This window comes from Aplidium turbinatum, chromosome 1 (genome assembly GCF_918807975.1).
Source record: "Aplidium turbinatum chromosome 1, kaAplTurb1.1, whole genome shotgun sequence".
NCBI lineage: Eukaryota > Metazoa > Chordata > Ascidiacea > Aplousobranchia > Polyclinidae > Aplidium > Aplidium turbinatum.
The window spans coordinates 39,582,580-39,599,158 of NC_137472.1; the positions used below are offsets into that span (position 1 = coordinate 39,582,580).

General features: G+C 37.6%; 1 protein-coding gene across 1 annotated transcript in view; it reads left to right on the top strand.

The window, feature by feature from the left end:
- The window catches only part of LOC145778905 (unconventional myosin-XVIIIa-like), a 40,806-nt gene that overhangs the window by 6,454 nt on the left and 17,773 nt on the right, over positions 1-16,579 (top strand). The window contains exons 6-10 of the mRNA XM_082590498.1: positions 89-293; positions 588-663; positions 14,350-14,391; positions 15,743-15,875; positions 16,340-16,434. Coding sequence (XP_082446624.1) covers positions 89-293; positions 588-663; positions 14,350-14,391; positions 15,743-15,875; positions 16,340-16,434 — 551 coding nt within the window. The remainder of the gene's footprint in view (positions 1-88; positions 294-587; positions 664-14,349; positions 14,392-15,742; positions 15,876-16,339; positions 16,435-16,579) is intronic.

A 16,579-nucleotide genomic window follows, 5' to 3' on the forward strand; every position in this document is an offset into this window, starting at 1 on the left:
ATCGTGAATTTTCTGTAAAAAGTAAATGTAATGTAAAAAGAATGGGTTTGTTAGCTCAGTGATGTCACTGTCTATGTTGTGAATGCAGGTCATTCCATGCTTAGCGACATCGGCCAGAATGATGACCGAGGGTCACGTTTATATCCTGGAGACCGATTGATAGAAATCGACGGAGTGAACGTCGAAAACGTGTCCAGAGACGAAATTGTGGCGAAAATAAAAAGTGCTGGCAGACAAGTGACGTTTCTTGTTCAGTCCATGCAGGATGTAGACGAAGTATCTCTTGCGGACAGGTAATTGGGATGGTTTTGCTCACTTGCAACTATTCCACGTCAACCGCGCAGCTGTAATGTTCCAGAACACAGTACCAAGACTATACTTTCTAATTATAGTGCAAACAATGTGATTGTTTCAGCATGACAATCAGTTCTTGTATTTTAATACATTTTGATACCAGTAACCAGTTAAATGTTGCATTCAAGCAAGCTATTACAATGTATACAACTATAACATTTTTATTCATTAATCGTTTCATTATGATCTCGAACTTACTATAGACTTTTTTAATCTGAAAAATTGTCTTACAGCCAAGAATCTCAATACAGCGTCCCACGAAGAGCTGATGGACCTGCACCGGAGAGCAGAAGCAAAACATATGTCAAAGTAGGTTTTGGTTTGATCATATGTACTAAATATTTCTTACAGTTATTTGCATAACAACAAATAGTTCGTTGCCGAATATTAACAATTTCTTCACTGGCCAATTTCCGCCAATATCGTGATTTTCTATTGTTTTGCTACATCAATAGCCCATTCGTTCTTTTCCGGAATAACTGCTCTTTTCTTTAACTTTTAGACCGGGCTCTGTAATCAACACAAAGTAATTGTTGGGTGACTTGGGTCATTTCTTTAGCGAATCTTGAAGACACTTTTGAGCAACAATAGTTGTAATTTTTCTCTTCGAATCTGCAGTAGCTTGTTCGAGAACGTAGTAACTTCTCTGCAATTTTCTCTTGTACTTGTGACTCTTGTGTTTCTCCGACAATTGATCTGAAGATGAAAATACATCAAATTAGTACGTATACTTTATTTATTTTTGTTTTGCAAGTTAATATCAGACTTTCTCATTGTTGTGTGCCGTTATCTTTGATTCTTGTCGTAATGAAGAATGGAAAGTTTCTGATGTGTAAACTGTATATGAAATGAAATTCTTTTCTTTTTAAACGCATTCAGTGTTGGATTGATATCAAGTCACCTTTAAGCTTTTTTCTTGACCTTGTGGTTGTTTACATTGACCTTACCCCGCTGGTAGTCAGTATTTTTTTAATATATAAATTTAACATGTGCAAACGTTGAAAAAACGTGCACCACCAAAGCAAGAAGCGTTTTATTATTGAAAGTTCTACCTGTTATTGTTAAGTCAAGTCTTGGGCGAAAGCTGGATCCATTGTTTCAGCCAATTTCATTCCTGCTTTGCCACTCTATTGTGTCTCAGTTTTCATGGGCACTTGAATTATTCATTATGAGATCACTACGGCAAATGATGACATCTTTTCATCTCCTTGACGCACAATGACGTTGTAAAAACTTATTGCATGTAGCTAGGGATGCGCTTATCTGAAGTTGCTTTTGAATTCCAGTGGTAATGAAAAAGGGAATGGATTTCGTGGCATTGCTGTTAATTTGTTTATTCTAAGAGAATCGTTCAACTTGAGTGATGAGCTTGGTATGCGTTTAACCCGGGACTGGTAATCGTGGATCATCGACCCACCACATTTGGTCCTTGATGTTTCGGATCCTCTGTTCTTGTCCGATCAATAGCACGGGTTGTGTTTGGCATGACTACTTTCCTTCACTAAACCTTTGTACCTGACAATTAACTCGTATAAAATATTATACTACTTCAACTGTGTTGGTTTTTTTGTCTTTCATGCGCTCGACTGGAAATCATACCTCAACAGAGCAAAACTACATCACATTTATTGCAATACAACACCGTGTTTGTGTGATTCCGTGGCTCAAAATATGGAACCTTGTTTAGTATTTTATTTACGGTTGGGCACATGAAGTGATTGTTCAACATTGGCTAAGGTTGGTTGGTTTTTCTAAATGCTAGCTTCCGTAATTGGTTGGCAAGAGTACAACTTGTGTCAGAAAATTATGATAACACATTATATTGAACTAAACTTGTCAAGAATAGTACCGAACAGTTGAAATTAATCATGGTGTACCTGGAAAGAATAAGTTTTCACCATCGATTTTCCATGTAACAGTCATGAGATTACGCTTAATTGCGTCTCTAGTTGAATAAAATCTCGCTAGTGGATATCGCGCTATTGGAAATCATGTTCTTTGTATTGCGCCGTTGAAATCCAAGGTTTATTTAGATTAAACTCATTTCGTAACAAGCTTCGAAATGTGACAAAAAACACGAAAGTAAAAACAACGAAGGAAAAACATCAAGAGCACAAGCAACGTGCCTCGGGCTTACCCGCCTCGGCTTACCCTGTGACATCTTGTGTTTTTCCACTCAAAACAAAGTAAGACTTAAAAATGTTGTTGAAGTTTATGTGAACAGAGCAAAAGTTATAATAATCAGTGAACAATCTTTGGGAAGCAACGTTAAAAATGATAAGAAAGGGACAGCTCAAATTTTCAACTGTCGAGCTTTGATACCTTGTACCGTTTGTGAAGTTGTTTTTTCTGTAAACATGACCTTCGGCAGCTTCAATTGATTGTCTTGTTGAATGTTGATACAGTGCAACTTTAGTCTTCAATGTGATCTCGTATTTGCTTGTATCGTTGCTAACGGAGATTGTTTTGAATGAAATTGCAGGGTTTTCTAAATTTCTGCAATTAATCGATTTCGTTCATCGCTCTCCTATGTTCTTATTATTCTTTGTTTTTGAAAAAAGTTCTTGGGAGGATTTAAGATTTAATTTCAATTTTTCGTTGCATTTGGGTAGCCTACTTCAAATTAAGCATTGTTTCGGCACCGTTGATTGATTGTGAGGTGTCTGGTCATACGAATTTCTATGCTAAGAAACTTAAATTAAAACCGGCAAATGCCACTGTCGCATTGATCTGTTGTGTTTTCAGCTGATTTGGTTTTACGACGTCTTAAAAGGGTCGAGTTTGCGCATTTCTGTTCATACTCGTAAAGTTTCACATCAACTGTTTCTGTAGTGCATCGAAAAGGAATGTGCATTCTTGTATGAATTTTTGTGATTTTAAAAATACCGAGTGATTTGCTGTTTTATACTTATGTTTGTATAATAAAATCGCATCACATTACTTGCTCAATCCGATTGGGCGCTGAAAGCGGTACCTCTAAATACCTAATCATAAGTATATAATAAATAAATCACGACCTTACAAAATGTGGCACTATATTAAAATGTCATGCCTTCCACGTTTGTACCATTTTAAAACAACCAGACAGCAGGGAAAGTCTTGTCAGGTTTTAGTTATTACTGCTTAAACATTCTAAAATCCCTTCACTGCCTTGCATGTGCCTAAGACTGGTCATTATCATTTGTATAGTACACATTTATAAAACTCCGTTTCACTTCGAGCACCGAGCATACCTCGTGGAATTATTCAACTGTACATAATACATTTCATGTGGTTGGAATGCGCTAAATCTATGGTCTTAGACTTTGCTAAGTCCATTGAGAAAGTTAGATTGGGCACAGAAGTTTAATGTTTGCAAATGTTTTTATAATCAAGTTTTTACAGTAAAATTGTTTGCGTAGTTTTGTGTCACTGTCCTCTGTGCAGACTCGTAGATAAATAGCTAATCTGAGTTGTTGTTTGAACCGTGGCTTTTTCAGTTTTGATATTCATAGAAATTGTATTGCTCTTAGATCGTGTGATTTTAACTTGCAACTGTAAACTCCCTTTCAGATTGTAAGTTACATTTTAAGGTGACCAAGCAGTAACATTACTCACAAAACTACACTAATTTGTTGAATAGATGAAGAAAACAAAGTACAATACACATATAAATTTCTTGACAGGTGTGGCCCAAGTTTCTTGTGAGCAGGGCTTTGGAGTAGGCATAAATGTTAAGTTGCTCCAGCTCCGGAGCTCTCTTTTATCATAAATTAGCTCCAGCTCCTGCTCCGGAGCTTATAGATATCACTGCTCCGGCTCCAGCTCCAGGCTCCGAAAAGTGCTTTCATTAAAATAATGACGACATATTAGTTTAATTTCTAAAGCTTAAAATTGCCTGCAGTCAACTGTTGCTAAAAAATGACACAACTTTATGAAGCTTAAGGTACTTTCATCAAAATGTCATGCGGAACTGCATTTCAAAACATATTCGTTAATTCGACGTCTGATTACGCGAATAATTTCTTAATTTTGTGAATAGTTGCTGTTAAATTATCTGAATTCAGCCAATAGTAGCATCTTATGAAATGCATCGGAGCTGGAGCTATTTTTCAAACAACTGGCTCCAGCTCCTGCTTCAGCTCCACTTGAATTTCACGTAGAGCTCTGTTGAAAATGCACGGCTCCGGGGCTCCGGCTCCAAAGTCCTGCTTGTGAGGCCATCAGTTGAGTCCCAAGTAGATGTATTTCTTATAAGTTTGTAAGTACTGTATTGACATTTGTTTTCAGATTTAACAAATTGTTTTATCAATACTTTAATAGGTCATTCAGAATAGTCCAAAGTCATTATCACAATAATGATGATCTCTTTTGAGCTTTGCATGTCATGAAGCTTTATTGCTTTTCCTGGCGGTCCGCACGAGTCGCTGTGTTGCTGTAGCTGTGTCTGTGAAGACTTCCAAGTTCCAGATGAAAATTGTTCTCTACGCTGTTTAGACATCGCAGTTACGCCTCATAATATTAATACATTGAGCACCATATCACCAAAGCTGACACAAACTGACCATTCTTGTTTTGTTTATTTGTCTACACTTTCAGTTTTTCAACTTTCTGTTACCGTAAGTTGTAAACAAAAAGACGAAACCCCGTTAATAAAAATAACTACATTTTTTTATTAGCTTGTTTACTTATTCATAAAAATGGCATACAGCATAGAGCTCTTTCTCGTACCCATACATGCTAAATTATTTTGATTCTTGTTGAACTAATGTGGTTCTTGAGATTTTGTTATCTGACCAAAATCTACACGAATTTTGAATGACTTTATTTTTATATTAATTTTTACTTGCTTGAGAGTTTAGGTTTCTCAACCCTCTTACAATCTCCGTCTTAAAAAGCACGTGAAAAAAATTAACTCCTTTTAAATGATTTCAAGTGATAGAGTGAAAATTTAACGTATATATATATAAGATTACGTATACAGTTCACTGGAGTTTTTCTAGTAACATGTTTGTAGAAAGCATTTTTGTGAACATGCATTGGCCTTATGTTTGTATTTGCGTTGTAACAATATTTGGCTAAGTGCATTTCACTGCGCCAGCAAGAAGCATCCATGCATCATCAGATTTTACAATTGTCCCATGATCTTATATCAATGTAACGTCACTATTCGTTACCAAACGTACATAATGCTGGCTTAGTTAGTATGATATCATTTCCACATCGGAAGACAATTACCGGGTGGTTGACTGGTTGAGGTGCCTCAGTGTAAGACATAGGCGTAGGTGAGAAGGATAACTTACTAGTAAAAGACAGCTTGGACGACTTGGACGTGTTTATAATGCTTATCTGAGCATTGATTTCAAACACTGTCCATCAATGGTAAGTTTGAGTTATAGTATATATTCTATAGGATTGTAATATTATTAAGTCACTAAAGCCGTTTAGCAGTTGCAGGTAGTACGTGTCAACCAATGCTTATCACGTACCACCGACATTTCATGGTCCTGCAAAATGTTCTTGCTCTCAAATTGATGACAAGTTACGCATGGTTGCATGGCAATGAGCGTGGCGATTTGCATGGTGTTATGCGATGTACTGTATACCTAAGTTATCTTTTCAGATAGGCAAAGCAACGTTTCTTTTTTTTTATCTCACCATCAAAACTTACCGTTTTAGCGTTGATCAATATACTGTCGTGCTGGCAAGGCCGGAAAAACATCAGGCTTCTGCTCTCCTACTGGCTGTGTGGAGCTTTCTGTTGTGTTAATTTGCGCAATCAACGTTCATATAGACATTTCTTACCGCGAGATTGCTAATTGCAATAACATGGCCATCGTTTTACAGCCAGCAAGTACCTTTTTGCATTGTTTTGATGTTTGATTGTGTTAAATCAATGAAAACGTACTATTGACGGGACGAGAAAAGCAGACTTCGGCGAGCGGAGCAGATGGCGCGTTCCATCACCGACCACTTCTGGTTATCATAGTGAAAACTATTAGTTGGCATTACAAGTCTTTGAAGACTGTCTGTCGCGGGGGAAGACGATTTGAAAACTAAAGATAGTAAGATACTATGACGCAAAAATATCATTGCTTCTTGCTGCGTGCGGTTATTTTCTTATAACATTTAGTGTTGCAGCATTGTTTTTGCAGTTCATGAGAAAGTACATGCTTGTATGCATGCCCTAAAACTTGATGTGTGTGTGGTAAGATGCCGTTGAAGGTGCCAGTACTTCTGTGTAAGATCTGTCTTTATCTTTTCAAGGGTTTCGAGTTGAGATGTCAAGATAGTGTGATGAGTTTAGTTATGTTGGATGTGTGATGAGGAAACTGCACTGACTTAGTTGAATATTGCAGCAATAATTACACTTTGTTTCAAGTTTCAACTTCGGTATTTCAGTTAAGGTCATGTTATGTAAAATGCATTAGGCTACAAGCGTTAGTGGGTTAGTGAAAAGTTATGTGATTGTGTCAACCAAAATTTCAATGTCAATTCAGAGGTAAACACTAAACAAGATAATGGTATCTCACATACTTTGAGTGTGTCTTAGGCATATTTATGCCACATACAGTTTACCAGCAATGCTAGTTTTTTAACAATCCCGCGAAGAATATATTTCTATTTTGTTACTAAGGTTTTTATGTACTGTACATGTTTGTATTAAAGGGTTTGAAACAATAGCCTTTTTAAATTTTGATCTTCAGTTCTGCTGGCTGTTGTTGCCTGAGAATTGTAATCGTTGAAACCATTCTCAATTTGTCTCCATTGGTCTACTCCATTAGCATTCTACTTGGTTAAATTCATTTATTTGAACTGAAGTGATTGGAATGTTTTGAACTCACAAATTGTTACTACTGTATCAGTGTATCATCTTTGTTCGTTAGGTTAATTTACGTTTGTAGTCATCGGTAGGTCAACAATTCGGATTTGCTGTATTATCGTTTCTAGCACTAGTTGCTACGTTCATCTGATGAAATTGAAAGTAAAATTAACAACAAACGAGATGGTTTATTGCTTCACTGACGTTTCGCGCACCATGACAGTGCGCATCCTCAGAGCGAATAACATACAAAATAAAATTTCACCAGGTTATATACTGCAGTGCGATTGAAGCTCTGCGATATTCGCTCTGAGGATGCGCATTGTCATGGTGCGCGAAACGTCAGTGAAGCAATAAACCATCTCGTTTGTTGTTAATTTTACTTTCAATTTCATCAGATGAACGTAGCAACTAGTGCTAGAAACGATAATTGTCCTGATGAACACCCAAACTTTTCAGTATTCAGTTTGCTGTATTAGTTAGCTTTCACACGTGTTTGTATCATTCTTAGGACAATAAACCTTGGATTTTAAGAGTGTGGTTGACAAGATACGTTTAAAACAACATTAGGTATACTGACGTTTGCACTGTATGGTTTTGGTTCCAGCAGACATTGTCCACTTATGACTTAACACTCAGGCTCAGTGCTCAGCATCTGTTACCATTGTTTACCGCTTTTTCCTGTTACAAGATAACAATACTCTGGTCATTCCTTTACTAATCATCTTTGTTACTAAGAAATTGTATCTGCTGTTTATTTTTAGCTGTATTTGGTGAAGACGTCGGTTTGTTCGAAATTAAAGTATTGTCAATTTGCTTGATTTAAACGTCACCGGACATTGAATAAGGTAAATTTGTTCTGTTTCTTTAAGTTTGTTGATTACTGATCAAGGTCGCGGTATGATGACATTGCTTGCATTGAAAAGCGATTCTATGAATATCTAACTTCAATCTGCTGTTCAAGCATTATAAAAGCGAATGCCGGTCACGAATTGCACATTTAGATGAGCAATTGTTTACTCCAGTGGCTGTGTACACACAATAAGCTGTAAATCTAACTCGAAAGCATTAAGAGTTTCAGGTAGCAGGAAGTGATCCATGCCGGCGTTAAAATTTGTAACTTCGTCATCTTCGTGATACGTCATCTTGCACGCATGCGCGGGTCGCAGAGCTCGGTTTGATGAGTGAAACCTGGGGCTTGTTACTTTTCATCACATTGCATCGTGTTGGCATTGCTGTATGTTGAATTGTTAAAAACGTTCTTCCAGTATCCCCCTGTGATGACCAAGCGTTAATTTAGTATATTGCGGTTATTAATTGAGCAAATAGAACATAGTTCAATGTGTTATCTTTCAATTAATAAATCTTGCTTTTCTTTCATCGCTTTAACTTCAGCAGACGTTGAGTCGATGTAAAAAAGTCCCAACTTTTGTCGACTGGGCTTCAATCTACTTGCTTCTTATCTTTTCCAGTATTCAGTTGTCATTTCAAGATTGTACGTGGTGCTGCTTCTTTCTCTTAAACCTTTCTTGCCCTTCATCTTGAAAACAACTTTCCTTTCGACTTTGGGATGTTTGGAAGTCGGTTTTCTTTTTGGGAAAGGAAGGTATTGTTGTGAAAACTTAGGTCTGTGACCATAGGCGTAATTTCGGGGGTGCGAAGGGTGCTTGAGCACCCCAAAATGAAAATCTGAGGTAACAATATAAATGCGAGAGCACCCCTGGGCCCTGGTTTGCATAATACACCGATTCAAATGGAAATTTGCATTGCTAAATAACGTTTTTTTTTCTTTCTTGAAAGTCGTTTTACCAAAGCGCAATATTTTCAGTGTTTTACATTTGTGGGTGGCACGCAGCGCCACACATATCAAAGGCAGACATGATTGTAACAATTAAGCACAAACACGCGCACTGCGTCAAGAAGTGCCGTTCGAGAGAAAACAATTTGTCTGGCTCTGGTTGGAAATCGATTGGTTTCCCGTCGATGCAATATGTAACGGCGAAGCGGCAGGGGTTCATTTGTGACGCAACAGATAGTTAATGAAAGAAAGTTCAACGATAAAGGAGTCAGAGTCGAATAAAATCTCATTTCAAGCTAGTTGTAATCCAAATCAGTTGCATCAAGAATCAGAGATTGTATTTCAGATACCAAGTGTTATTAAGATGAAAAAAACAAATCAGACAAGCATTGCAGGTTTTTTTGCGCCCAAGCGGCCTCGCCCAAGCGCTAATGAAGCAGCAAGTACAAGTAGTAACCCAGGTTCATCAGCTGACAGCTGCGAAAATCAAACGGAAGTAGATACGCATAGTTTGCCCGATATTTCTCCTCTCACAAAATTTCCGGAAGTTATGCCAAGAAACGACAACGGAGATCGATCCGCGCAAAAAGAATGGTTTTCTCAATATAACTGGTTAAGACTAAACGATGATGGAAGCTGCTACTGTTCCTTCTGTTACTGGGCCACTGCGAATAAACGTGTCAATGTCGGCACATCAACGCCATGGATATTGAGACGTTCAGCATGGAAAACTTTTCGCAAAGGAACCTCCTCTTTAGAGAAGCACAAAAATTCAGATTTACATCAACAATCTACAAATGTTCTAAACGTAAGTTAGCATAAGTGATAATTGCCACCACTGGTGGTGGTAGTAGTAGAGTGGTATAGTAGTAGTAATGTCGTACGGTATTGTGGTAGTAGCCTGGTGGCCCACCAGGCATATTAATACAGTTAAAATACGCTCAAGTGATGAAGATTTGTAATCAATATGCGGAGAGGCCTCGTCAAGATGAATATCAGCGCAACATATAAAAAATAAGCTTGAAAATTAACTGTAGGCTACTATTAAATATTATTGTTTTGTACAGATCAGCCTTAGTGATTCACACAACCGTGCACGAATTTGCAGTCGCACCCAAGAAGAGCAACGCAAAAACAGGGTTGCATTATCAGCTATTTTTAATGCTATTCTTTTCTGTGGAAAATCATGTACACCATTACGGGGACATGGCGATGAAAAGATTTCATCCAACATCTGGAATCTCCTGAAACTCCTTGGGATTTATAACAATGAAGTAATGTCTTACCTATCATCAGATGCTTGTGATAAATACCTTTCACCAAAAATTCAAAACGAAATAATCAAAATTATCGGGGACAAAATTATCCGTCAAGTGATCTTTAACATCCGAAGTCAATCTCTGGGAGTCAATAAGTTTTACAATATTGATAAGTACGTATTTTCCATTATAGCCGATGAAACATCGGACATTTCCAACAAAGAACAATTAAGTATATGTTTCCGTTACTGCACAAGCTCTTTAGAAAGTGATGAAGTTTTCGTGGGTTTTTACGAAACACCGAAAACAGATGCGGAATCCCTCTATAGAATCATCAATGATGTTCTTTTGCGGTATAACCTCAACTTCAATCAATTGAGAGGACAAGGGTACGACGGAGGGAGCAATATGGCAGGGAAGGTAACCGGTCTTCAAAAACGCATTGCCGATAAAAATCATAAGGCCTTGTATTTTCACTGTAGTGGCCATCAATTAAATTTAGCTGTACAGGATGCCTGTCATAACAACATCATTGCCAGTCAAGCGATGACACTCCTGAACGCAGTTATAAATTTTATACGAGATTCACCAAAACGTTGGAGTATTTTCAAGGGAATATTGGCGACAAACTCCGATCCTAATATAAGCAAGATGAGTCAAATCAAACCACTCAGCGATACAAGATGGGTGTTAAGATTGGACGCCTTGAACTGCTTTTTGAGCCAATATCCCTCTATTCTGGAGTTTTTAGAAGAAATTGGGAATGACATGTCACAGTCTGGGAGCATTCGCGGTCGAGCTGTTGGCCACTTGCAAAGCTTGGAAAGATTTGGCAACTACTTTGGACTTCGCTCGCTACAACATCTCTTCCAAACTATTCACCCAGTTCACAAATCTTGTCAAGGTAGGAACGTAGTAGCTGGTGATGTTAGCGGTTGGATGGAATCGCTTGTAGAGACTCTGACTGCCGATAGCTCTTCTGCAGATAATGCTACATCATTTTACGAAGAATGCAAATCATATGCTTGTGACTTGAGGTTAGATCTCCCCAAAATTCCCCGGCAGTCTCGCAAGAACTTCACCGTTTCAGAAGACGAAATTGCTGTTTTCTACTCAAACGTCTACAAAAACATTCTGCAAACGGCGTCAGATGCAATCGTTAGCCGTTTCCCTTCTTTATCATACCGAATGGCAGATTTGCTACGAGAGCTGCTAGAGAATCCCACAATGAAAGAAGCCGATGTTACGAAAGTAACCAAATTTTATGATGGTGACTGGGAACGCAAGGATTTTCTGCGTGAACGCAAACAGTGGTTCGCTTGTTGCAAACGTGACGGTGATGTTGTGACAGTGAATACGCTACGTCAGAAATTCATTGCACAGCCGTCAATGGTCGATATAATGCCAAATATATATGCAGCTTTGGTAACTTACATTGTTATGCCGACTTCTTCCTGTGAAGCCGAACGTTCCTTTTCGTTATTACGACGCTTGAAGACCTACCTTCGCAGCACTCAAACGCAACAACGACTGAACAATTTGGCCGTTATAGGTAGTCATCACGAATTGGCGGAGAAATTAAACATGGAAGAACTTGTCACGGAGTTTGTTTCCAAGACAACGACCCGCAGAAACAAATTTGGATGTGATTAATTTATAGCAAGCCGCATTATAAGGCAGACGTGAACAAATTAAAGTCGAATATATTTCAATATTCAATGTAAGATCACTTTCGCCTTGCATGTAATACTTGTTTTCATTTCTATCTGATCGTTTGACATACCGCTGCAGTCTATTCGATTACACATATGACAAAGTTATCTTCTTTTATGTTGATTCGACGTTTCATGACGTAGGCTGCAGGCCTCGAAATTCCGGCGGTCATGGCGGACATGACCTCCGGAATGACCTTGAATGTCTGCCGAAGCCGACTCATTGGTCGGTCATAAATGACTGCCGCAAAATTCTTGACAAAAATAGAGCTAATGCAGCAAAAATATATTTTAAATTTGAATTGTTACAATTGTTTGTTTAACGCGAACAAATACGGAGCTGAAGCAATTAATAGTACAGGCAATTGCTTTAAAGATCACATTAGAGTAGCGTTGTTAACGAGCTGATGGCAAAAGTAGCCATTTTTACATCATTTCAACGCTTGCAATGTTGCCTTGAAATAAAGTTGTCTGAAATTTCCGGCAGGATATGTATTCTAATTTTAACAATTAGGATTATTGCGTTACATTGATCGTTTGTTAAAAAGAAACGTCAAAGAGAAGCAAGTCTCAGCTGGGTTCCGCACGTGCACAGGCGAATGTGGCGACCTTATTCACGCTGATACTGATAGAAATTTAACACTAACACCATTGAGGGCTAACACTATTGCGCATTTGTCTGGACGGTCCTGAGCTGGAGATTTACGACTTCGCGCCAGCAGTAATCGCTTGGCACAACGATTTTATAACGCGAAAACCACGGAATAAGTGATCGTAGTTGCTTTTGTAATAAGGAAATTTGGATTGTTGTTTTCAATTGTGTTTATTGTGTCATTACACGACTGTCATTAACGCACTGATTTATTTGCAAGCAATCTGCTCCAGTATACTTCAGGGTCGGTTAATTAAGCCATCAACCATTGCAGAGTTCTGTTGTAGTTCTGATTCTGTTGTAGAAAATCTTCTACAAACACGACTACACAATACTGTAGTGTAATTTTGTGCAAAATCTACGTATGCAAAAAAATATGTCCGGTTGAGATATTAAATGTCCGCTGGCAGGACATGCTTGATCGCCGGAAAAAAGTACAGATTTCGAGGCCTGTAGGCTAAACAGTAAACATGGTTGAATTTACTATTAGATTGAGTCATTTGTTTTAACATTTTCCATCGGTCAGGTTTTCAATTGATTAGCCTATATTGACAATTTTCATAAGATAACTTAGAGCACCCCTAATTTTGTCAAATTTTTAAAAAAAATTACGCCAATGTCTGTGACTTTGTCGCTAAATGTAATGTTACTTAACGTTAGATGTAAAAATATAACTAGTTCACACATTCTTTCAGTGAAAAGAACCTTTTCAAACTAGGCCCTTACGTTTCCATAACGTGTCTTCATGCAAAAATAAAACATAATGCTCCATTTTCCTGCTTATGCAAATTTTATCGAAGCTTATTGTATTTTATACCTAATTTAATAAAGTGCGATAAGTTTAGCGACACTATTAAATTGAATAGTGAAGCTAAATCAAGCGCTAGTTGTGTTCAAGTTGGTGGTATTCAACATCACGTCGTTGCAATGTGACGTTGTAATATCGTTACAAGGTCCGAAAGAATTTCTGAAGGACTACTTGCGAAATATTTGTTCATCTCTCGAATTAAAGTAAAGATGCTTAAAGAGGCTTGCGTTCTGCTGTTGTTTGCATTAGGCTCATTACAGCGGTGCATAACTAAATTATCGACAATTTTCTATATCACCTCCCTCCATTATTTTATACTCACTTGCATAATTCTTATCTATTTAAGCTTGCAGTATTTATTATGTGTAGCTGTGTTACCAACACTTGTGATTGAGGAGAAGGCTGATGGTCCATTGGTCCAACCTTTGCATTTACATTTTGAGTCGCTATAGTATATCATAGTATAACAAAATATCCTAATACGTATTATATAATATTTTATTGCTATATCATCACACTCAAATAGCTTACAATATTTTTTATATATTTAACGCAACATTGGTTCACAGATTCCCAGCATTTAATAAATTAAAATTACCTTAGTGTCTGGCGAATTACCTCATTTATTGTGAAAAAAACAAAATATCACCCAAAAAGTGAAGCAACTCAATTTAAATGGATTGGTGTTGATGGATCATGTTTCAAACCGATTTTTTTTTGCGCCAATGTTTAGAAAATTTCTGACAAAGTTGATCTAAAAAATAAAAACCGTCTTTGGGTTGGCTCATTGTGAAGAATATCGACTGTTTATACTTAATAAACATAACCTCGAAGCTTCTAACTCTTGCTTACGGACGTGTAGGTAGAGTGTAGACGTCAAGGGAGTAACCGCACAAATGTTGTTCTTGTTCTCTGCTGGTTGGCGTTTTTTTATCGCAATGAACACTTTTGATTTTTACAACAGGCTAAAGATGATGATGCTCCGAAACTTCCCACAACCAAGAAGGTGAGACTTTATTTGTATACATCGTCTTTGATGCAGTTTACAATTGAATGTTATACCCCACATGTAGCTTATTATTTTTCTGCTATTCTTTCCTGTTGCTCTTTCATATTGTCTTGTATAAATCATTTAACTTTCTTTGCACTATTTTTAGTCCGTTTTTTCAAACGTTTCTCTTCAATATATATTTTTCCGTAATGCTTTGGTTTTCAAACGTTTCTTTTCAACATTTCTTTCTATTGCTTTGGTCAGAAAGAACGTCAAGAAGATGCAAAACTAATGCCGGAAAAGCGTCCCCTTAAGCGCCAGAAAAGTTGTGATGACGTCGTAAATAGCACACTTGGCCAGTCCTCTAACTCTTTACGGCAGGCATCGTCACGCAGCCTCAGTGTGTGTGCGGGAATCGTGTTAGACAAGCAAGATTGCAAGCTGCTTACAACGCAAGTAACCCCAAGTGAATTACATGCCAGTTCAATGCTTTTTGGCCCCGCATGCGAAACCACTTCACCTCAGCAAGAAAGTGAAGAGCCAGAAGACGTTATGAGCACGAGTGCTGTGGAAAGCGCTGCACAGTTTGTGAGCTCAAAGTCATCAAACGACTCTGGAGTTTTAACAAGCGGGGTTTTGAGTACTGAAGATAAAGCAATTGAGGCAGAATGCGATAAACTTGTGGTTGAAGAAGGCGAGACTGTAAATGAAGAAAAACAGGAAGAATCAGCACCAGCTGAGGTAAACGATAGCACTTTGAAGACGGTTTCTCAACTGGATTTGTCGAGAGATGCAAAAGAAATAGAATTGGAAACACTTGAAATCAAAGAATCTGAAATATGTACGGAAGATAATCAACCTGGTACCGATTCTAAACAGGTTCAAATTCGCTTTTTCTTTTCTATTCTTTCTGTATTCTTTTTCGTTGCTTTGTTTTGCACAATAATTTACCATTCTGCTTCAGTTTAAGCTGTTTATCTATTCACTCTAGTAGCCAGCTTATTGTCCTATACCCGTTTTCATTATTTCAAGGTCAAACTTGAAGGGGCCATTGGAGCAAAATGAATCTACATTGATTTTTTTTATAAATGTTGCAAAATAACAACTGATGATCTTTCCAGGATTTTAGCTTTTTATCCAGAAGGTTGTTGGGCATTTAAAACTTTAGAATCTGCACACGTTGTGTTTGTGTATCCTTCCATTCCTGCAAACGCTGTTATTTTTACATCGTTTCATCGACACATTAAAACGATATAAAAACAGCAACTTTTGCTAGGTGACTTTAATGAATTGAAGCTGGTAATTGTTTCTTTTCAGTATTTTTTTTAGCACTCGATTTTATTCACTTTCTGAATTCTGTCACCAGGAAATTCTTAAGCCCGATGTTTTGCCTGAAGTCATTCACCTACAAAAGCAACCTGGCGTGGTGTGGACGACCAAGGAGAAGGTGTGGTATCGAACCAAAGATGGGATATCGGAAGCCCATGTTGTTGTTTCAGGTCGGTATCTGTGTTTTAACCCAAACAGCAAATTTCGTCATTTTTACGTTGATTCAACGTCTGCAAACGCTGTTGTCTGGAAAGTATATTTTTCATGTAATTCAGCCTGTACTAATTTATTACTAATTTAATTTAATGCATTCAGCCTGTACTAGACAAAAGAGTGATTTTTCTCACGGTCACTCGGTATATTCCTTCCTACAATGTTGATCTGCAACTTACGATGCTTCTTGCTACTGTGTGTTATGATGACGCAAGATAGCTTACATTTACAGAAGCATGTGTGGACAACCGGACATTTTATGCATATCGGAACACAAAAACATCAAAAAAATCTTTCCTGCTATATTTCTGTATTACCGATCAATATTTTTATGATATCGATCATGCAACTTCGCTGTCATTTGTTGAACACATAGAACATTGTTAGAACGACCACGCGTTAATAGCGCGCTGCGTTACAGACAGCGGTGTGGAGGAAGTGCCTGAAGGCAAAAGTCGAATTGAGATCTCTCAATCAAAGGAACTGGTTATGGTTCCTGAAGACGATGTCGAAATGGTATGTTTGCTTGCACTGTTTATTTTTTATTTCTTAATCCTTAAAATTGTATTAATTTAAAAAAATTGAAAGCGGTTACTTGGTCAGTGCATATGATTTTTTTCTTGACCTCTTTACTTCTTTAGTTTCGGATTGTAACTGAATG